General features: G+C 35.8%; 2 protein-coding genes and 1 long non-coding RNA gene across 15 annotated transcripts in view; 2 read left to right on the forward strand and 1 right to left on the reverse strand.

Moving 5' to 3' along the window:
* Positions 1-23,559, reverse strand: part of Dscam2 (Down syndrome cell adhesion molecule 2) — a 956,598-nt gene that overhangs the window by 592,914 nt on the left and 340,125 nt on the right. For 12 of the 13 annotated variants that reach the window (XR_010281598.1, XM_064064644.1, XM_064064647.1 and 9 more), the window contains one exon: positions 11,684-12,151. Coding sequence is in view for 12 of the 13 variants with exons in the window: in XM_064064644.1 (XP_063920714.1) it covers positions 11,684-12,151 (468 nt within the window). In the remaining variant the exon portion in view is untranslated. Of the gene's footprint in view, positions 1-756; positions 893-11,683; positions 12,152-23,559 lie in introns of those variants that run through there. The other variant, XM_064064652.1, reaches the window with a different exon arrangement.
* LOC135135234 (uncharacterized) lies at positions 2,453-7,100 on the forward strand. The gene is made up of 3 exons (XM_064064256.1): positions 2,453-4,947; positions 5,413-6,261; positions 6,316-7,100. The coding sequence occupies exons 1-3, from the start codon at positions 2,453-2,455 to the stop codon at positions 6,728-6,730; spliced, it is 3,759 nt and encodes a 1,252-aa protein (XP_063920326.1). The 3' UTR covers positions 6,731-7,100.
* LOC135135559 (uncharacterized) lies at positions 20,903-21,619 on the forward strand. The gene is made up of 2 exons (XR_010281599.1): positions 20,903-21,162; positions 21,227-21,619. It is a non-coding gene; the product is annotated as an uncharacterized LOC135135559 (long non-coding RNA).

Consider the following 23,559-nt stretch of genomic DNA (forward strand, 5'->3'; position numbering starts at 1 on the left):
AGTTAAATAAATACCTACCTGCATTAAACTGTATTATAGTATCGTTTAGTAAATATATCTTGTCTAATGTAAATGAATAAGAAAAAAAAACATTTTCCCTTATTTTCCTTTAAACTCGTTTCAGTCATTTACGGACAAACTATTTGTCAATTGTTTGCGCTTTCTACACGAACATGTCTTAAATAACCACCAAAAATCGAAGATCACTATAAAGACGAGTATATTAGAAAACTGTAACAACAAAGTTCAGAAAGGCAAGCGCAGCAAATTTCATTAACTATTCCCTCCAATTCTTCTAACTTTCGGTAACCCTTTAAGCCGTATAGTTAAAGAGGTTACGTTTATTCACCATGCAAAAATTTTAACACCACTTTCTTGTTAGCACTATATTCGAGAATACGTGTTTTTTATGCTCTAAAATTTTTTAATGCCAATACATATGTCCGCAATTCTTTTCAGAGGAAATTGTGAAATGTTAAGCATTTGTAATAATCATAAATCATTTTGTGTAAGGCAAATAAGTATTTCGTTCGTTTTTTCTTCACTTAGAACCTCATCCCTTGCATCATCGCTGTAATTTTTCTCTGACCGCCGCGCTTTTAAATTCAAAGCTTGCGAACCAACTTTGGTAGAGCGTGCGTAGTAGCGTGACTACCCCTTGAAATCTCGGGACACCGACTTCAAAGTGCCGACAGCTGAGTGAACTATCTGGTATCCGTAATCTGTGCTACAATGTTTGTCTATCCAAGTATGTAACTTTACATCGACAAATCACAAATAATATGTTCGTAAGGCTGTTCCGTCCATTTATACAAAATTTTGTTCCATTAATGCCACACTACTTTCCAGAATTTTTCTTTACATTTTAGATTGGCTTATTTTTTATTTTTACCTGAAAACCCAAAGGAGATATTAGTAACTAATACAATGACTTCAGGAAATGCCTAACAACGGCTTTTGCAAAAATTCAGGTAAATACAGGGTTAGTCACGAGAGAATTACTTCTGAAAATTATTTTTACGCAACCCAAAATACGAATACCATGTACCATTTGATACTAACTAAATTTAAAATGAAATGCTTAATCCATGATTGCTTTGAGTTTGGCAATCTCATTTTGACAATTGTGGAAAAGGACGTTATGCGAGTGTCCATGGTGGTACCGCAGCCAGTCGCAAATCTCCTCCGGCGCCGCTAATAAATTTGTCAGTGTGCCTCTTGATCTTTTGCAACCGATTAATCACGAGAAAATTATTTCTAAAAATTCCTTTTACGGCATTTTATTCAAAGGTTACAACACAAACTCAAACAAGTAAGTAAATAATTTAACTACTAATCTGTTGAAAATGTTGGGCATTTTGGGGGGATGCTACGGCTTTTTTGTAAATAGATGGCCGAAGAAGTCCAGACGTTGCAGATTTGCACTTCGAAGAGGCTCTAGGTGACGCAGAGATGGCGAATTAACACATGCACATTAGCGGCGAAGAACATTGGTAGAGCACTTACGGCTTCAGTATAGCCCAGATTGATCTGACTGTATGTCGTCGATCCAATGGGGCTCTAGAGGCGAGTCAACGATGAAAAAAAATGTTAAAAATTAATAAACGTCAAAGTGACACTGCCAAAGTCAAAGCAATCATGGATTAGGCATTTCATTTTAAATTTAGATAATATCAAGTGGTACAGGGTATTAGTACTTTGGGTTGCGTAAAAATAATTTTCAGAAGTAATTCTCTCGTGACTAACCCTGTATGTACTAAATTTATTATTGTTAAAATATTTCGTAGGGGTGTATTTATCTAGGCAATTATACTAACTAATCGCGAATTTCATTAACTTTGTATTTTTTTATAATGTGAATATGTATTTTGTTCCATTTCCGGAAGCGGCCACTGACCCTTTTGGATCTCTTTACCTGTTATTGTAAATACAAATGTAAATTCAGTACCTACTTCTGTAACCGTCCTGTATTAAACATCGAAACCGAACTGTCTATTATTTCCCACACAACAAAACAAAGGTCCATTGTTTTTCTGCATTACGTTTTTTTAAATTGTTGGTGTTCAAATAATACATACAATTTAACAGATTATTTGAAACTGTAATGTGAGAAAATATAAGTATTTATAGTGTGGTCACCTACATTTAAAATTTCAAATTTGGCGCTACAACTAGATGGCAGCAGTGAGGAGGAAGCAGTACGGGACACGACGGGATCTAAACAGAATTTTAATAAAACCGCTCGTTCGAAGAGTAAAAATTAGTTTTACTAAAAAACCGACTACAATTTCAGGTGTGGGATGAACGACCTTAACATCGGAATGACCAATGTCCGATTTGTGTTTGTGAAGTGCTGATTCGTGGAATAGATACACGGATAAATGGTAGAAGAGTCAAGCACGTGGGAAATGTGAGGTTATGTCAACTCATCACGTTTTCATAAAAGGAGAAGATGGCAAGAACCCTCCAAGAAGTGGAGTTGTGTGACGACGCTATTAAGAATGGTCCTTATGCATCGGTACGTACGCTATACGGCCTTGCCTTTGACGACGGTAGTCGGTTGAACAGAAGGAAGCTGTGTCAATGGACGGGTTTCCCTTTTGAGATCGCATCAGATGACTTCAATGAGAAAGTGGATGAGGTAGTGCAGAATTTTACGATCGCAGAACTTTGTGGAGTCGGCCTTCTACTGGGGTTGAATTGTGCAGGTACTCACCAAGAAGTGGCCGAGAGAATTTGTTCAGTGTTGACTGATTTTGATCTGTTTACACAAGAAAGAGTTGTTCAAGAACAAGAGAGTGAAAACGAGGACGACGAAGATGATCCGGTAGACAGTGATGATGGTCGAGCAGGCGCGGCAGCAGTCCCTACGTTCACCATGTCTTTCAGAGACATCGAAGATTCCGTACGCACTTTTAGTGGTGACGACAATTATGCAATCGAGATTTGGGTCGCAGACTTTGAAGACATCGCTAAACTTATGAAGTGGTCGGAACTGCAACGACTAGTTTTTGCGAAGAAATCATTAACTGGGCTTGCTAAGTTATTTATCCAAAGTCAGAGGAATTTGGGTACATGGAAGGACTTGAAACGCAGGTTATTGAGTGAATTTTCCAAGAAGGTGAGCACTGCTGAACTGCATCGCATGCTGAATAATAGAAAAATGAAAAAAGAAGAATCTCTCCAGGAATACTTGTTGAAGATGCGTGAACTCGCTTCAAAGGGTCAAATTGAAGAGGAGTCAGTAATCGAATATGTCATTCAAGGTATCAACGATGATCCTGAACACAAATTTTTGTTGTATGAAGCTAAAACTTATGTCGACTTAAAGAAAAAAATTAAAGTTTATGAGAAGATTAGAAAGACCCGTACACCTTCGACTCAATCTGTTGGTCAACGTTTCCGAAAGCATAACGAAAACAAAGGAACTTATTCTCCGGGGTCTGTAGGAGCAAAGGGCAGTAGTAAACCCCCTCCAAATCAGAACATAATTAGAAGATGCTATAATTGTAATGGTGTGGGCCATTTCGCCTCAAATTGTCCAATTCCGGTGAGGGAAAAGGGTTCCTGTTACAATTGCGGTTCAAAGGAACATCAGAAGAGGAATTGTCCAGGGAAGAAAAAGGAAGACAACACCACCAATGTGATATCAACCGAGACACAAGATCCCTATATGGTAAACGTTAAGATTAATGTTAAAGATGATTGTCAAACCGAATGTAGCTATAATTTGAATTCATTAATCGATACAGGTAGCCCAATTTCAGTTGTAAAAGTTCGGTATGTCACCGAAAATAATTTCAATGAAGGTCTAAATCCAAATTTAAATTTCGTGGGTGTGAATGGATCGAAGCTTGATATATTGGGTATTTTTAACACGGAAGTATTTGTTAATGAAACTGTTTTACCCATAAAATTCTATGTAGTTCCTAATAGCACCATGTCCTTTAACGCTATACTAGGTAGAGATTTTCTCAATACCAAGGGTTTCACGTTTACGTTAGGAGATCATTTAAAAATTATTTCAAACGAATTTGAGAAAGTAAATAACTTTGACGAAATTTTACATGTCAATTTTAAGGTAGGTGAAGAAATAAAAAGTAACAAAGAAGTACAGATCAATCCTTGTTTAGATTATGATAAAAAAGTGGAAGTTTTGGAAGTGTATGATAATTTTTATTTATGTAATGACTCGCCAAAGATTGATTGTAATTACGAAATGAACATTTGTGTTAAGAATAATCAACCAATCTCTTTTAGACCACGGCGTTTATCCTTTTCTGAAAAAGAAAAATTACAAAACATGTTAGATGATCTATTAGAACGAGGCATTATTAGACCTAGTAGCTCTGATTACTGTAGTCCAATTGTACTGGTAAGAAAAAAGACAGGTGATTTAAGGCTTTGCGTTGATTATCGCGAATTAAACAAAATTACTATTAAAGACAACTTTCCTACTCCTTTGATAGAAGACAATCTGGATCGACTTCGAAACAAAAGATATTTTACGACCCTTGATCTTAAGGATGGTTTCCATCATGTTCGTGTAGCAGAATCGTCGATTAAATTTACTAGTTTTATCACACCTTTAGGGCAATTTGAATATCTTAGAATGCCTTTTGGGTTAACTAATGCCCCAAGAGTTTTTAACAGATTTATTAATTTAGTTTTCAATAAATTAATTCGAGCAAACAAAATTATTTTGTACTTAGACGGCATTCTAATAGCGACCAACAGTTACGAAGAACATTTAGATATTTTGAAAGAAGTATTTGGTGCAGCCTCCCAACACAATTTGCTTTTTCGAATTGATAAATGTGCTTTTCTTATGTTTGAAATTTCTTATTTAGGATATCTAGTAAACAATGATGGCATCAGACCTGATCCGAAAAATGTCGAAGCAATTTTGCAGTATCCAATTCCTACAAATGCTAAGGAAGTTCATAGGTTTGTTGGTATTGCTAGTTATTTTCGAAAATTTATAAATGGGTTTTCCGTCCTTACAAAACCTTTATATGACTTGTTAAAAAAGAATGTTGAGTTTCGGTTTGGTGAAAAAGAACTTGAATCCTTTGAACAAGTAAAAAATCAATTAGCTTCTTATCCTCTTTTAGCTGTGTATGATCCGCATACCCAAACAGAGTTGCACTGCGATGCATGCACATCTGGGTTTGGAGCTATTTTACTTCAAAAACAGTCGTCGGGAAAGTTTCATCCTGTTTTTTATTTCAGTCGTAGGACGACCGAAACCGAATCTAAATATCACAGCTTTGAATTGGAATGTTTAGCCGCTATTTATGCTATTAAACGATTTCATATATATCTCTTCGGTATACATTTTACGATTGTCACAGACTGTGATAGTTTTAGGCTTACTCTGACTAAAAAAGATATTAATGTTCGAATTTCTAGGTGGGCACTATTCTTACAAAATTATGACTACGAATTGCAACATCGTCCGGGAACACGGATGATCCATGTTGATGCTTTAAGTCGAGCCAACAATATTTTAGTACTAGAGGAAAATACACTGGAACAAAATTTAGCTATTTCTCAAAATTTAGATTCGAGTATTCAAAAGGTTAAGTCTGAACTCGAAATCCGCGAAAGTACAAAATTTGAACTTAGGAATGGACTAGTGTATAGAAAGAGCAAAGGAAAGCTTTTATTTTACGTTCCTCCGTTGATGGAAAGTCAGATCTTAACTATGTGTCATGATAATTTCGGTCACGTTGGCGTGGACAAAACTATGGAGTATCTAAAACGCAGCTATTGGTTTCCTAGTATTAAAGAAAAAGTGAAAAATCATGTTCGAAATTGTTTGAAATGTATCACCTTTTCACCAATTGGTGGCGCTGTGCCGAGTGAGTTACACAATATCCCTAAGGGAAATAAACCCTTTGTCACCATACATATTGACCATTATGGTCCATTAGAAAAAACTTTGACAGGTAGAAGATATATTTTTGAGATCATTGATTGTTTCACTAAATTCGTAAAACTGTATGCAGTCAAGAGCACCAAAACTTGTGAAGTAATCAATCAGTTAGAAAATTATTTTAGGCACTATAGTGTACCATTACGTATTGTATCCGATCGGGGATCCTGTTTTACCTCTAATGAGTTCGAAAAGTTTGTTCAAGAACATATGATTCAGCATATTAAAGTCGCGACGGGGTCACCAAAATCAAACGGTCAGATCGAAAGAATCAATCGAGACTTAACACCAATGTTGTCAAAATTGGCTATTTTAACAAACAAGTGGGAGAAAGCTTTGGGAACAGTTGAATTTGCTATTAACAATTCGTTTTGTAGATCCACTGGTAATTCTCCATCCGTTTTATTGTTCGGTATTAGTCAAAACGATCCTAGCGATCCTTTAAGAAATTCATTGGGCGCTGAAGCTGAAAAAGAAGATGACTTAGCCGAGGTTCGAGAAAAGGCTCAGTCTCAGAATGAAAAGTTACAAGCATACAATAAGCGCATGTATGACCAAAAACATAGACCTCCTAAACCGTACAATGTCGGTGATTATGTGATGATAAAAAACATAGATGTTACACCAGGTATTAATAAAAAACTTTTACCTAGGTATCGTGGTCCCTACGAAATCAAGAAGTCATTAGGCAATGATCGTTATTGGATTACAGACGTTGAAGGTTTCCAAGTAACGCAAATCCCATTTGAGGGAGTATGTTGTCCTGAGAATATGAAGCTTTGGCTTCAATAAGTTACAAAGAGATTAGTTTCATTTGTTCATTATTTCATAATGTTGTGTTTCTAAGTTTTGTTTCCACCTCGTTCTAGTTTTGACGCTAACATGTTCGTCTTTTAAGCCGTCTTTTAAGCGATTGGGTTTTCTAATCCATCTCTAATACCCTTATGATTTTTATGTGTCCTAATTACTTATGTGATTTATGTACTTTAGATACTTATGTGCGTCTTATCATTATGTTATTTAGGCGTTATATTATGTATTGGATTTATGTGACTTATGTTTTTAACATTTTATGTTTCACTAACTTATGATGTTTGTGTGACTGAAGTTTAAGCACCTTATGTTTTCTGTCACTTATTATGTTATGTACCTTGTGTTTTACTTTGTGTATATGATCGGGACGATCATAATGTCAGGATTGGCCGAATTGTGGTCACCTACATTTAAAATTTCAAATTTGGCGCTACAACTAGATGGCAGCAGTGAGGAGGAAGCAGTACGGGACACGACGGGATCTAAACAGAATTTTAATAAAACCGCTCGTTCGAAGAGTAAAAATTAGTTTTACTAAAAAACCGACTACAATAGCAAACTAATAAGTTTATATGGCTGAACCATGTATAAACAAAAAAAGAGAATTTGGTAATAGTAAACGAGTATCTAACGTGATAAAGAAACTTAAACTGCAAAATATTTAACATAAAATTGTGTTTAAATTCTACGAAGAAGAGGCGAATATGAAAGTCTGTACCTGCCATCAGTTATTGCTATTGTAATAAAATGAATAATCCCCTGCCGAGTTCTCCGCTCTGACAAGACTTCTTACTGACAAATACACGGCGGGGTTAATAAACTAATGAAAGAATAAATATCTTTTTGAACGAGTACTGAATCATTTCTCAAATATTTTCAAATCCGACCTTGCACTTTAGCAGGTACGTCAACAAACCCGATCCCCTTTGGGGTACTGGGAAGGTACTGAAAAACTACCCGCAAAGTTAAGTTCCAGACCAAAATACAAAAAAGACAAAATTCATATATTCACAACTTTACATCACTGAAAATTTTACACAGACTCCGACTCTTCTGCTGTCGTCATCCACTCTCAAATGACATATTTATGACATTAATTTTCTTACCTACCTATCTGCATTATTCAAGTACCTATGAAATATACGTCGTATTGTGGATAAGATATCCACAACCTCACAGGAAACAAACACGATTTTACTATAAAAATACATCTACTTAATCAAATAATTGAATTAATAACTTCAAGTATTTAACAGACCCTATTTTGCGATGTGAAAACTTCGTTAAATAGAGACTAAAGTATTTGAAGTTTCCACGTTCATACTTCAAGTACTTCAAGAGTATTTAAAATACTGAGTGAAGTACTTGAAGTAAAGTACTTGGCAAAATCAAGTACTAAACTCAAGTGCATTGTAGAAATACTCCAAGTACCAAGTACCAAGTATCTAAATATAAAAGTACTTCAAGTAAAGTATTTGAAGTACTTTTAGTTGAAGTACTGAACAGCTCTGCCCACAAATCATAACTACCAATTCTCCAAAAAACCAGGCTTAAATCTAATATTTACAGAATTTTCTATTTGCTACACTAATATCTGTTTCGTAACTTCCAAATTTTGTGATCTCACATTGCGTTGTCAAAACTCTGATCTTTCTTGCATTCTTATTTCAGAAACTTGGCTTAGAGATGACATTCCGGACTCACACCTGGTTATTCCATCTACAGATGCGATCGGGTGAATAGAATCGGAGGTGGTGTCTGTATTTATATCAAAAACTCCAAATTTATAGAGTTCTCAATAATAGCGCAACCTAGCCACATTTGTGATATTGACTTGTTACACCTCAATTTTTCGTCCAGTCACATCCATTTCTCTGGTGTGTTTATATAGACCTCACTACAGCCCGGAAAAGAACGACAATTTATTATTTGACAAACTTTTTGAAATGAGTCATAATAATTCCAACCTAATCATAAATATGTGACGACTTTAATTACTCAGATATCGATTGGGCCAGTAAGGTTATCCCGGCTAGTTCAAAATCCAGAAACTTTATTCAGTTTTTAAACAACTCCAATTTAGAGCAATTAATAACGGAACACACTAGGTTCAGGCTTAATCAGACACCTTCCACTTTGGACCTACTTCTTACTAACTCTTCCCAGCTGTTAACTGAACACGAAATCCTACTTCCAATCATGCTGTGATCGGAACTTCCATACAAACTATCCATAAAAGTAACACAATGCTCGAGCTTAAAAAATTATCAGTTATTCAAACCTAGATCAAAAACTGGCGTCTGTTGACTGGGAACAAGCCTTAACTAACCGTTCGATTGATTCTCAGTCGACCATTTAAAGTAGAACATCAGTTTTCTTAGTAAAGCTTATAGTAAAACATTTTTCTCCATTTAAAAGCAAATTGTTGTCAATACACCACCATTGAAGTATATCGATGTTACCCTGTAGTTTAATGTAGTCTTCCAGCGTATCAACTTGACAATATATTTTCAAATCATCCGCATAAAGTAAATGAGGAATGTTTAGTCTCGAAGATAAGTCGTCTATATACACAATGAAAAACAAAGGTCCCAAAACAGATCCTTGAGGAAAGCCCGAAATTTGTTTAAATAATTTAGATTTATAACCCCGGTACTGTACGTATGAACATCTATCATACAGATATGATGATATCAGATTCAATAAATCCTGTGACCACCCGAAGTGTTCCAATTTAGCTATAAGCAAATTGTGATCGACTCGATCGAAAGCCTTCGACATATCGGCATACAATACATCAACCTGTTTTTCCTGATCGATATGTTCACAAAGAAATTGCGTGATAGATATTAAATTTGTGACCGTTGATCTTTTTGCCACAAAACCATCCTGACATAAAGAAACCTGATTGAAAATGTGACGGGACATCCTTTCATGCATTATAAGTTCAAAGACTTTACTAAAGTTATTAATTATAGTTATAGGTCTGTAATTTTTTACTTGGGACCTATTACCTTTTTTGAAAATTGGACAAACACGAGCAATTTTCCAGTCAGAAGGAAAGGTACTTGTTTTGAGTATTTGATTAAAAATTATTTATAGAGGATAAGCTAAAGCCGATTTACAGTCTGAGACAATAAAGGCTGGAATTAAATCTGGTCCAGTTATTAAATTAGGTTTTATTTTAGAAATAGACATCAAAATTTCTGCTTCTGTTATATTATTTTTGTTATGTAAGGTTTTTGGATATAGCGTAATATTATCAGAGATAACGGAAGAGTTATTCACCGAGAACGAATCCGAAAAACAATCCGCAAATGCGTCAACGATTTGTTGTGGCTGAGTAATTATTTCATCACCAGACTTCATAACAGAGGGGATGGATGTACTATTGTTAATCGAATTTATGTAGCTCCAGAAACGTTTCGGATTAAATTTGATATCGTTGTTCAATTTTTTAATATAAGCTGAGTAGGCAGTCTTAATTTCAGCTTTTATTTTACTCCTTAATCGTTTAAACTCATTGTAATCGTCATTTTTGTTATATTTTTTAAACATATTGCCCGTATTTGCAAAAAAGCAAACTCCAGTTTATTCCTTCTCTCGAAGATTTTCACGCATCCTTCTCCTGCTATCTTTACTAAGCTTTACACCCTTTACGTGCTCCCAATTCTGGAATATGGTGGTCCTGTATCGAGTGTGGAATATGTACGAGACCGTAATATGTTGGAGTCTGTGCAGCGCTATGCTACTCGCATCCCCTACGGTAGAACACGCCCACCATACGAAGCACGCCTCAGAATGTCAACATTAACAACCTTTGAAGACAGGAGACATAGGGGTGATCTAATCTTTTGCTTTCGGGTTCTACACAATTAGTTCACCGTTGAACTGTCTCATATATTTTCCTTAAATACCGATACCCGATTAAGAAGACACAGATTCAAACTCAAGAAAGAAACCTACAGGACATGCCACTGACAATACTTCGTACCAAACCGCATTTTTAATTCATGAAATAACCTTCCCGCCCCCACCGTTGAAGCTCCATCTCTCAATTCATTCAAGAATAGACTTGATGTTCTATAACTTGTATTTCTTTATTTTTCATTATTTCATTTTTTTTCTTTTGTTAAAGTTTTATGGCTCTTTACAACTTGCACACGACCACATAAGCTTAGGCTTTTGTCGTGTACTTTTGTATTAATATAATAATAATATAGTAATACATTTTATTACAAATACCTCAAGTACCAAGTACTAAGTACCTAAATATAAAAGTTGAAGTATTATTTCAAGTACTTTTACTTCATTGTCATCAATTATGTTAAAATAAGGGTTACGATGTGTAGAGATGAAGATGGTTGCCATATTTCACATCTTCTTTAATAAAGAGTTTGAATTTGCCGCCCAAAGTTAGATGTATGAATCTAATAAAGACATTATGCAATTTCAAGTCAATGCTTGTTGTGATTTTTTTTTGTGACTCACATGTTATAATTTGGTCACTCCGAATGAAATAAGATCTGTGAACTGGTTGCATAATATGATTATTACTGAGTACCCATTAATATCCAAATCAGATACATTTACTTAGTTAACAATACTTTGACACGCGAGCAATAAAAACGACGCCAACTATGCAGTCGATCGTCACATGAATTTTCATCATATACGATTTTTTGTCATTTATTTAATCAAAATCAGTGTAAACGATTTATTCATAAGTAGACTTCAGAATTAAGAATAGTTTACCTATGAGCGTCAAAGAGTGTGTTGAATGTAGTTGATATGTAACCACTTAACAAATGAAAACAACCAAATTAGGTCATGCATTTTTGTGAAAGAATATGTTATTCGCATGTGGAAAGTATATATGTATATTCAAGGATCGACTGCAAATTTGACCTGTAATGATGGAATGAAAATTACCGTCTTCTAATGTTTGAGCTGCAGAAGGTTCGGATAGCGGTCCAGCTCCTACTTCATTGAAAGCTTGAACAACTATGCTGTATCTTGTGTATTTGTCAAGATCTCCTAGCACTAATTCACCTCCATCTTGAGCATCGCCCATAACCGTCGTAAAATTAAATGCTCCCATATTTGATGTACGATAACCAACATTAAAACCCTGAATAGCACCATGACGAACCTCAGGTGAAGGTGGAGTCCAAGTGACAATCAACTCTGTAGATGAAAGAGGCCTTACAGAAATGTTTAGTGGTGGACCTGATGGACGTTGTGATTCCGTTCGAACATGCAATTCTGAACAAGGTGGACTCTCTCCCGCTGGTCCCACAGCAATGACACGAACTGTGTACGCTGTAGCTGGCTTTAAATCCTCTATTACGGCAGTATATGGTGCTGAAATATCCATCAAATCCAGTTGTTTCCAGGAACCTAGACGAAAGACAATATAATCGTTCACTTTGCTTTTTACATATTTTTATATGTAAATACAATCGCGGCCTGAAAAATTTGGACGTAATTTTTCTGTCAAGTTCAAAATTTTGATGTAGTTCACCCCTTATTGTCACTTTGATGTTTGAGATTTAAAAAACTTATGACGTTGCATCCAGTGTCAGCGTACCCATATTATCAAAAATGACAAAACCAAAAAGAAATAATACTCCTATTAAAATATTTAAAGATGTTTCACACTTTGTGACAGTGGAATAACATTGACGTCCAAGATTTTCTGGTGTACATAAATTCTTGTTAAACAAGTAGGCTTGAAATTTTGGCGCTTAAATGTAACCATGTACAGATTTCTAAATTCCGTAAAGTTATCTGGCCCCTTAAAAATAGTAATGCGGAATAATAATCCTTTTTGTGCGACTGATCACGGTACGAATCTACTGTCATAAATAAAGGTTTTGTACCAATATTTTGCCAACAGGCGCAGATCCGGTTTAATCTATACTGATTATTTCTATCCGTTTTCCCAGAACAGTTAAGATTATCAAGCTTTTATTTATTTACAAACATAACACATAGAGTTGAAAAACCAAATTAATTTCATATGATATTACTTTATGGATTTTGATGTCGAAACAATTGAGTAACACTCTACTCCGCGGTCATACGGGTGTTCGGGTGTATCAAGACTTTGAGGCCTAATCTCTGATCTATTCGGACCCTAACTGCTTGCCATAAACGGGTTTTTTCTAGTAGTCGATTATTTCAGTAAGTTTCCACTATTATTTTCTTTACGGACAGCAATAGCTGCACTGGTGTTTCTAATAGGAGTACAAAAATTAATAATAGTTGGCAATGGCAAATAGTTCATCTGTAAAATATTGGCTGACTTGTTACATAAATACGAAGTTAAACTACAGTTGACCACCTTATATCATACTCAGGTCAAACCCACAGGGCGTACCAATAAGGAAATTAATAAGGTACTTCTATGCTATGTGCAAGACAATAAAAAATGCTAGGGAAACATTTTACCGCGGCTACACCCCATTTTTCTCATTAAATCTCTCCGGAAACTGGCAATCAGAAACTTTTGAAACGGAAAAGGGTCAAACTAAACTACACCAGAGAGCAAAGGGAATGCGCCGTTTGTTGGAGGGGGTGAATGTGCGACTGAGGAAAGCTAGAGCTATAGCCCAAAAATCGCATAATTTGTGTCGACGAGCAGTCAAATTTTGAGATGGTGACTAAGTCTTGCCACGAAACCTTCGGCTTTCCAACGAAGCTATAGTGCCTCTGGAAGCTAAATTTGTAGATCTTATGACAATAGAAAAGAAGGTGGGCTATAATACTGTTACGAAAGAAGCCCATACGCCGCCCCGGTGCGACGCGTATGGGTTCTAGTATGTACGGCGAGGATGGGTGACTCATCGTCGGTGACGGCGGCCAGGCGGCGTTTGCTAAAGAAAAGCCTGGAAGTGAAAGGCGCAATGGGTATTTCGAGAAGACCTCGATCACGCAGCATCTAGATGAAAAGTATGGGTTTAAATAGAGGCCACAATCGAGAACAAAGTCAGCGGGTAAAGTTGAGACAGTGAGAGACGTAGAGTGTAGAGTCTAGTCAAATCCATTCCAGTCGAGTCGAAATATTATGTACATAATCGCTGAATAGTTAGTCGTGTAAATTAGTACAGGGTGCCGCACCAAGTCTGGACATAGGGAATTAGCATGGGAAATTGGTTTTTATTTTATAAAATCTCCCCAGATCACTTTGAACCTATTATTGAGTTATGCATTTGTGGAGGTTGAGGAGGGCTATCGACCAGTATTTTTTTCAAATCATTGCATCGCGCTCATTCACTGTAAAAAGGTTTTAAAAATTGTATTTTGAAATTAGCGCCCGACCTGATTTGTCGCGGAATGCACTGTCGAAGTTCGACGATCGCGTCTTTGGATTAACCATGCAAAATCCAAATGTTAAAGTGAATTCACAATTCTCACTCAGAAATCACTGAGCAACTCAATTTATTTTGTCCAGTGTGACGATTATTGTAGGACAAATTAAACGGAATAAATGAACAAATTACACAAAACATTTTATGAAGGCATTTTAGGGAGTTTTCATTACTAAAATCTCATAAAGTGCTATGTTCTACTGCGATTAGATGAAAAAGCGAAGGCCTGCTCTTTCTTATTGTGTGATGATAAGATTTACCATCAAAACAGCTGGCGCTTTTGAAGACACCTTTTTAATAAACCATTTAGATAACTACAAATAACAAAACCTAACAATTGTTGATAAACGAAGTAATGAAATATTGTACGAATCTGGAGAAGTATTGCACTATTTTCAAGAATTGCTCAAAAAGACCGCTCTCAGCTGCTGTAAGTAAGCCAATCTTCAAAACTCCTACGCGTGTTGAGCAGCATTTGAGTTTAAATCTGAAGACAATATTGCCGGATTGCTTGTTTCAGCGCGTCTCTGTTTGTATAGCTGGTATTGTCCGAATACATACCGTCGTGAAGAAATCTTCGAAGAAAAAATTCACAAGGGTTTAGATCCGGCGAACGCACAGGCCAATGGGGCCATGCAAACTTTCCATTCCTACATTGCGGGAAAATACTGGTTCAAATAAACAACATTTATGTGAGCTGTATGGCTGGAGATTTGGTCCTGCATGTAAAAGACCTGCTGCAGATGTCACACCCTTCGAGTTCCAGAAAGTATTTGCTGAGCTAGCATATCGTCCTACTTCTGAGCATTTAATCCATATTCGATGAAAAAAGATCCAATGACATGGTGTCCTAGAAACCCCAGTCACACACTAACTGTATTATATATGTAGAGATGGCAGCACTGCGAGCAAGCGAGCAAGCACGCTAGCACGATGGTGCCGATATACAAAATAAAAGTAATCTAAACCAAACGGGCTCCTTGATTATAATCCAAATATGACATGGTGTCAGAAGTGAAAGCGAGAGTTAAAGAAAACAGAAAAATCGAAAGTTATTCCATAGGCAAGTGAAAAAGTAAAAAAACGTTGCATTTAACGTCAATAATGGCCGACAGCGTGAATAAGCCTCAAACGTGGAGAATAAAAGGCAACCCCTCAGTCGATTGGAAAAAGTGGTACGCAACATTTACAACGTTCTTGACGGCAGCGGTCCTGGACACAGCCAGTGATAAGAGGAAAATAGCTCTGTTATTAAACTTGATAGGAGAGGACGCCCAAGAAATTATGGATACATTCACATGGGACGAGCCAGGAGATGTCAAGAAGTTTGAGGTCGTGACAAAGAAGAAAGAATATTGTTCACCTATAAAAAACCTAGTGGTTGAGAAATTCAATTTTAACATGATAAATAAATAAATAAATAAATAAATAAATAAATAAATACATATGCTTTATTATCCAACAGGCATCTGCCCAATTACAGGATAAATAAATAAACGAAATATAAACCCAAAATCCTAAAACAATAAATATGATTGTTTTGAACTAAAATCGGTCATTTACTTCATTAAAACATGCATAAGTATTTTCTTAATTCCATCGTAATTGACATCGCATACATTGCTAACTCCATTTATTAGTTTTGTCAGTACGTTGATTGGTGATAGTACAAAGTGACGGTGAAACATTCGAATCATTTCTCACAGAACTGAAAACCAAAGCTGCTTCTTGTGAATTTGGTACCCTAAAAGATAGCCTAATCAGGGACAGAGTAGTTTGCGGTATACATGATAAAGTTCTACAAAGAAGATTGCTTCGAGAAACAAATTTATCGTTAAAAATTTTGCATCGATTACTGTATCGCAGCTGAGCAGAGTGACAGGCAAGCCAAAGTTTTTCAAGGAACAACACATATAGATGTCGTTAAAAGAAACAGCCATAAGCAGGAGGGCAGAACAATTGCCCTAAATGTCATCGAGTACATGAGCCGAACAAATGTCCTGCATTTAGAAAGACATGTCTGAATTGCGTAAAGAAAAATCATTTTTCCTGCGCGTGCCGTCTTCCAAAAACCAATAAGAAGAGAGTTCAAGAGGTTCAAGAGGAAGAAGGGGAAGATAATTACACGGATTTTTTTATTTCAGAAGTAACAAATGGAAATAGCAGGGCGTGGTTTGCCAATATAAATGTAAATAACATTGATATTAAATTTAAGCTTGATTCGGGAGCTGAGATAAATGTAATACCAGCTACATTATTAGATACAATGCATGTTGATAGACAAAAAGTGATAAGTTGTAACACAATTTTTGTTTCATTTGGTAATAATAAAATCAAAGTGCTGGGTAGAATAGAGTTAAGATGTGTATACAAAAACGAGGTTGTATACATTGAATTTTTTGTAGCAGAAGGTAGTATACACCCAATTTTAGGATTAGATATCTGCATTATATTGAATTTGCTAAAAAAAGTTAATGAAGTGTCAAAAAGTAATATTCTTGATAGCTATAACGATGTTTTTACAGGTATAGGTCAGTTTGGGCGAGAACATCACATTGTAATTGACAAGACAGTAATCCCAGTAGTACACCCTCCCAGACGAGTTCCTATTTCCATTCAACCGAAGGTAATGAGTAAGGAGATGCAGTTTTAGGCCAGGCGCCTCCCACCACTTTCCATCAGCAGCGTCCACTGTTATTGCTTCCCTTCGCCCGTCGGTGCATGTTCGGTCATTTTAATATTGGTGATTGGGATAGCAGGCATCGCATTTTGCCGTTGCAGCTATTATAAAATAATCTACGTCTCATCCGTGTATTGCTACGTGGAGCCGATGGTTATTAATTATTATATATATATTAGGGTGATTCAAAAAAAAAAAATAATTTTTTTTTTCGTGCAAAGAGGTTCAAAAGTTTCTTTTCAACGTAAAAAAATACCAGTTAAAATTTGAGCTCTTAATATTAATATTAAGACCGTCCGCATCGCGTTTTTCTATTTCCCATAAGAATAACATGGGAAAATTTTTGTTTGCACCTTCTGATTTTTATTGCTAGCCCGTCGTGTGTCGTGAAAAAAATTCAATCACATATTTTTATAGAGAATTGAACGCTCTACAAAAAGTGTCTCCTATGATTGTGCGAGAAACCTGATAGTTGAAGAGTTATTTTAGGCTAAAATTAAATTTATCGCAAATTTTGACGTTTTTGATGCATTACAATAAATTTGATGGTCTTATTGGAATAAATCACCACAAAAATTTATACATATTTTAAATTTAGTTTTTTAAACAGTAATTGTTTATAATTTTATGCTATAATAAGGCCAGTAAAACTCTTTCCGAACATTTTCAGCATCAGTGGGTTAAAAAATCATAGTCAGGTTTCTCGCAAAATCATAGGAGACACTTTTTGTAGAGCGTTCAATTCTCTATAAAAATATGTGATTGAATTTTTTTCACGACACACGACGGGCTAGCAATAAAAATCAGAAGGTGCAAACAAAAATTTTCCCATGTTATTCTTATGGGAAATAGAAAAACGCGATGCGGACGGTCTTAATATTAATATTAAGAGCTCAAATTTTAACTGGTATTTTTTTACGTTGAAAAGAAACTTTTGAACCTCTTTGACACGAAAAAAAAAATATTTTTTTTTTTTAATCACCCTAATATATATATATCTTCAGCATCTTCATTACAGGAAATTTTTGAGAAAGAAATGTAGAACATTGACTCATCAACATTTTAAAGTATTTTTCTCTATTACGAATGTGTTTTGGGATTCAGAAACTTTTGTATTACTGTTTTATTTGTTTATTGTGGTAACAACAACAAAAATAAAAATAATATTTCGCAAAATAAAGTTACATTTATTTTCAAAGGTGATAAAAATTACATAAAATCAGGTGGGCACGACGTTTTCTAGGGATCTTAAACAGATGAGATAAAAGAATTTCAAAAAGCATCATGACAAAAAATTGAAGCCTGAGGACTACTTCTCACATATAGACTTTTACGAAGGAACGCTTGAGAGAATCTAGGCTGATGGAGAGTTTTTGAGGAACATTTGTTTTACTGACGTTCATTTGGTCTTAAGGGAAGTTATAATCGTCAGAACGATCAAATTTGAGCATTACACAACCCTCACGTGGTCCATGACCTTCGTTATCAATGGCGTGCAATTGTCAGTGTATGACTGGGGTTTCTAGGACATCATGTCATTGCACCTTTTTTCATCGAATCCGGATTGAATGCTCAGAAGTAGGATAATATGCTAGCTCAGCAAATACTTCCTGGGACTCGAAGGGTGCGGCATCTGCAGCAGGTCTTTTACATCCAGGACCAAATCTCCAGCCATACAGCTCGCATAAATGTTGTTTATTTGAACCAGTATTTTTCCGGAATGTTGGAATGGAAAGTTTGCACCGCCCCATTGGCCTGTGCAATCGCCAGATCTAAACCCCTGAGAAATTTTTTCTTTGGAGATTTCTTCACGACCATCTGCATTCAGACAAGCTATACAGACAGAGAAGCGCTAAAACAAGCAATCCAGCAATATTGTCTTCAGATTTCAACTAAAATGCTGATCAACACGCGTAGGAGTTTTGAAGATCGGCTTACTTACTGTACAGCTGCTGAGAGCAGTGTTTTTGAGCAATTCTTGAAAATAGTGCAATACTTCTCCAGATTCATACAATATTTCATTACTTAATTCATCAACAATTGTTAAGTTTTGTTATTTGTAGTTATCTAAATGGTTCAGCTGTTTTGATAGTAAATCTTATCATCACACAATAAGAAAAGCGGGCCCTCGATTTTTCATCTAATCGCAGTAGAACATGGCATTTTAATGAGATTTTAGTAATAAAGACTCGACCAGCACCAGCAACATAACCTAATAAAATATTTTGTGCGGTTTGTGCATTTATTCCGTTTAAATTGACCTACAATAATCGTCATATTGGATAAAATAATTCAATTTGAGTCGTTCAGTGATTACTGAGTGAGGCAGTGCGAGTACATTCCTAGCTTGATGGCTCCCAGAAAATGTCACAATACTGCCGATGGGCTTTGATGGGGTTTTGAGGAAGACCAGCTGCTCGAAGTCTTCATCTCGGGCTTTTTGGATACGGTCTGAGTGTAGTTCGAAATGGCTCGTTTGACGGGGTGGCGCACTATGACGAATGAATGGATCAATTTGTGCATTTATTCCGTTTAATTTGTCCTACAATAATCATCACACTGGATAAAATAATTCAGTTTGAGTTGTTCGTTGATTTCTGATGAGAATAATTTCTAATTTCGCTTTGACATTTGGATTTTGCATGGTTATTGGAAAGACGCGATCGCCGAACTTCGACAGTACGACGGAACACTTCGCGACAAATCGGATCGGGCGCGAATTTCAAAATACCATTTTTAAAACCTTCTTACAGTGTATGAGCGCGATGCAACGATTTGAAAAAAATACTGACCGATAGCCCTCTTCGACCTCCACAAAGGCATCACTCAATAATAGCTTCAAAGTGATCTGGGGAGATATTATAAAATAAAAACCAATTCCCATGTTAATTCCCTATATCCAGACTTGGATGCGGCACCCTGTATAATTATATATGGGGAAAATGAGACAGAACATGATAAAATTCTGACAACAGTATTAGAGACTGCGCGGGAAAATAACATTAAGTTTAATAAAGAAAAAATACAACTAAAAGTAAAATTGGTGAAATATATGGGCTTTAACATATAAGAAAATGGTTTAAGTCCTGACAGTGACAAGGTAAGAGCCATAGTGGAAATGGAGACACCTCAGTGGAAGGAAGAAGTGAAACGATTTTTAGGAATGGCCAATTATCTGTCATCATTCACACCTAACTTAGCAGAAGTAAATGCACCCTTGAGGGAGTTAGTGAAGAATGATGTTGCATGGCACTGGAGTAAAAGACATGAAAAGTCGTTTGAGAGTCTAAAAAACATTTTAGCCACAGAACCAACAATGGCGTTTTTTGATCAAAAACTGCCAGTAACAATACAAACAGATGCATCAAAAGATCGGAATGGGACTATTTGGCGCGGCCGACTTGTCGCGAGCCATTTTGGCGCAAAGCCAACTTGACGCAGGGACACTTTGGCGCAAACCATCTTGGCGTGAGTACGTCGGTATATAATATAATAGTTATTTATTATACAAGCGGTTAAAGTGAATGTTTAATGAGCGGTCAGTTTAAGGCGAGAGCGGCGTATGCCGCGAGCGCCTTAAGACCGCGAGTTACACAATCATTTTAACCGCGAGTGTAATACAAACTTTTATTCAATTTTGACAACCCCAAGTCCCAAATTGTGAAAAAATTGGTGATTCAAAGTTCACATTCGAGAAACGTCAGAATTGACAGCGACCAAATAAAAGTTTTATATGCGTAGAATTTATGTTACAATATCAGGTGTGTGTGTGTAGTATGTGACTCTGGCGACGGTGTTTGTTTATTTTAAACAAACTAAAATTATCGAAAAATTGCAAAATCATGCAAGATTCCAACGGCAAAACTTGCTCCCAAAAAAGAGCAAATCAGAAAGTGTATCAAAAGTTCCTTAGATGGAAAGAGCAGCAAGGCATTGGAGAAATTACAGAAATGGTAACCATGGTTTTAAAGCAGCAAAATAAAAATTTTATTTCGCCAGCGGTTTAAAAATTTTATGGTGCTACCGGATAAACCAAAGCTTTAGTGGCCTACTGACGGCAAAATAAACGTTTGTTTACATGTCAAAATTGATAAATAGTTATTTACATTACAAGCTGCGTAAGGAAACTTTTTTGTCGAGGTGGATTTGACGGGCCGAGGCAACGCCGAGGCCCGGCAAACCTCCGAGACTTAAGAAAGGAGTTACGCAGCGTGTATTGTATTACGTTTTTTCTGCTACCGACACCAGTAACACTAAAAAGTAATAATTCTAGTAACTAAAAAATATTTAAGAAATTATCAGGAACTCATTGAACGTATTCATTTCCGTAGCAACAAGATAAAAAAATTTGTTTACAAGTGAAGTTTTCTAATAAAAAGTAGTTGTTCAAAGTGAAAAATGAGTGATTCAAGTCATTTACAGGCAATAGAAGAAGCTGCCAATATTGCTTGCGCATGTCTGTTACCTGAAAAATCGAAATTCCGTTATAATGAAACTTACAACGCATTTTCAATTTGGTATACATCACGAAACATTCAAGATGTTAATGAAACCGTAATGTTTGGTTATTTTAAGGAAAGATCCGAAGCCCGCAAGTCTCCTAGCAGTTTATGGTGTGAATATTCAATGCTGAAATTAACGTCGTGTCAGTTCTTCTGTTTGTTACCTCAATTATATAAGAAAATGTTGGAAGCTCATGCAGTTGATGAAAATGTGACAGTTACTAATTTTGAAATAACTTCAAATAATAATCCTTTAATAAATATTACTGAGTGTAGTGTTACAGTTAATATTAATAAATAATTATAAAAGAAACTATTGCTGTAAAATGAAATTATTGACATTTCTCTGACATTCTACTACTTTCATTACTTTTTTGTCCTGGCAGCGTAAGTAACACTTACGCCCTTAGTAACCTACTTACGGAGCTAGCAACGAGGTTGCCCTATTTACTTCACTTACGCTTACATCAGTGTCACTGGAGCAATAAGATTCATTTACGCTATCGGTAGCAGAAAAAAAATATTTATTGTTCATACTGTGCTTAGCACCCTGTTATTTATGCCAAGTGTAGGCAACCAAATACACAGTTTCATTCGCACAAGTTCCAATAACTAAATGATCCACGGAGCAAGAAGTTCCACATTTAGGAGTACGTTTATAATGGGGTGCAGGACGCGAAGCGCCCGTGTGTTCATTAAAAAGTCGACATTACCCCTCCACGCGTTGGTGACTATAAAAATTAGGTTATGCTAACAACGGCTGCAATTTTTGTATATTTATATCTATTTTTCTTGGTGCGAGTTCATCCGCGCCAAGATGGCCCGCACCAAGATGGCTTGCGCCAAAGTGTCCCTGCGCCAAGTTGGCTTTGCGCCTAAATGTCTGGCGCCAAGTCGGCCGCGCCAAATTGTCCTAGACCGTTAAAAGATGGGACTGGTTGTTGTTTGCTTCAAAATAAGCATCCGGTAGCGTATGCCTCAAGGTCACTAACAGATAATGAAAAGAATTATGCTCAAATCGAAAAGGAGCTCTTGGCCATAGTGTATAGTTTAGAAATAGTATATTATTAGCCAAGGTTGCAAAGCCAAGCATTCTAGACCGAGCGCAAATTAGAACCCGAGACCGCAGCAACCGTGGCTAATATACTATTTTTTTCACTAGTAGAAACCATAAGACAATAAATTGAAAAAATAAACGTTCAATTTTTTGACGCAACATGATTTTGTTTTGATTTTTAATCAAACTTAATCTAAATCTTCAACACAAAGAAAACCGTTTACACTTGTCGCTGAATTAATCATTTTATCTTCTACCGTCTACAACTACCATGCGTATACTTAAGTAATGTTAGTAGCACACATTTATTCATTTTTTAAGAAATAATCACATCAAGTATTGCGTACATAACCTCAATCTTCTTTTTTAACCCGTGGTCGCAAAAATTGAATTTGCTACCTCTAAATGAGTCGACATTTGCATGCTTCATGGCTGCTAGTGAAAAAAAATTTTTTTCTTATTTCTGTTTATATTCTATCTATTATTACCGTTGTTTGACGTTGCTAAAATATATAAATATATATAAGCACTGTGCATTGGTTCAGTAAATCATAGGAGATGATAATTTACAGTTTAGAGACAGTATAAAAATTTTAGGAGTCCACATTGATAGTCAATTAAAATTTCATCACCACGTGAATCATGTACTCAGCAAATGTTATCCAAAATTTGGGTATTTGTATCAATTCAAGAATTATTTAGATAGCAATGTCAAGTGGAAATTGTGTAACACTTTATTGATCTCTAATTTTGATTATTGCTCATCCGTTTATTATCAACACCTTACAAAGGAATTTAAATATAAATTACAGCTAATGCAAAACACATGTCTTCGATTCAGCTATTTATTACCATTCAGAGAACATATCACACCTAACTATTTCAAACTTTCCATTTTAAAAATTGAAGAAAGATTTAATTTGATGTACATAAGGGCTGTATTTAGCATAATCAAAAAGGGAGAACCAGTGTATTTAATAAAATATCTAAGAAGGAGAGAAGAAGTACACCAGCGCAATCTTAGAAATAAAGAGCCCAATGATATTCCTAAACACGCTACGGAAAAATTTAAAGCTTCATTTTCATATATTTGTACAAAAATTCTCAATGAATACGGTGACAAAATTATAAGTAGTAATAGTTTTATTTCTTTAAAAACTCAAATTGTTGAATATTTTCTATCGAAATACTTAAGT

This window comes from Zophobas morio, unplaced genomic scaffold (assembly GCF_036711695.1).
Source record: "Zophobas morio isolate AGI-343-1 ecotype UQ-CSIRO unplaced genomic scaffold, CSIRO_AGI_Zmor_V1 ptg000024l, whole genome shotgun sequence".
In the NCBI taxonomy this organism is placed as follows: Eukaryota; Metazoa; Arthropoda; class Insecta; order Coleoptera; family Tenebrionidae; genus Zophobas; species Zophobas morio.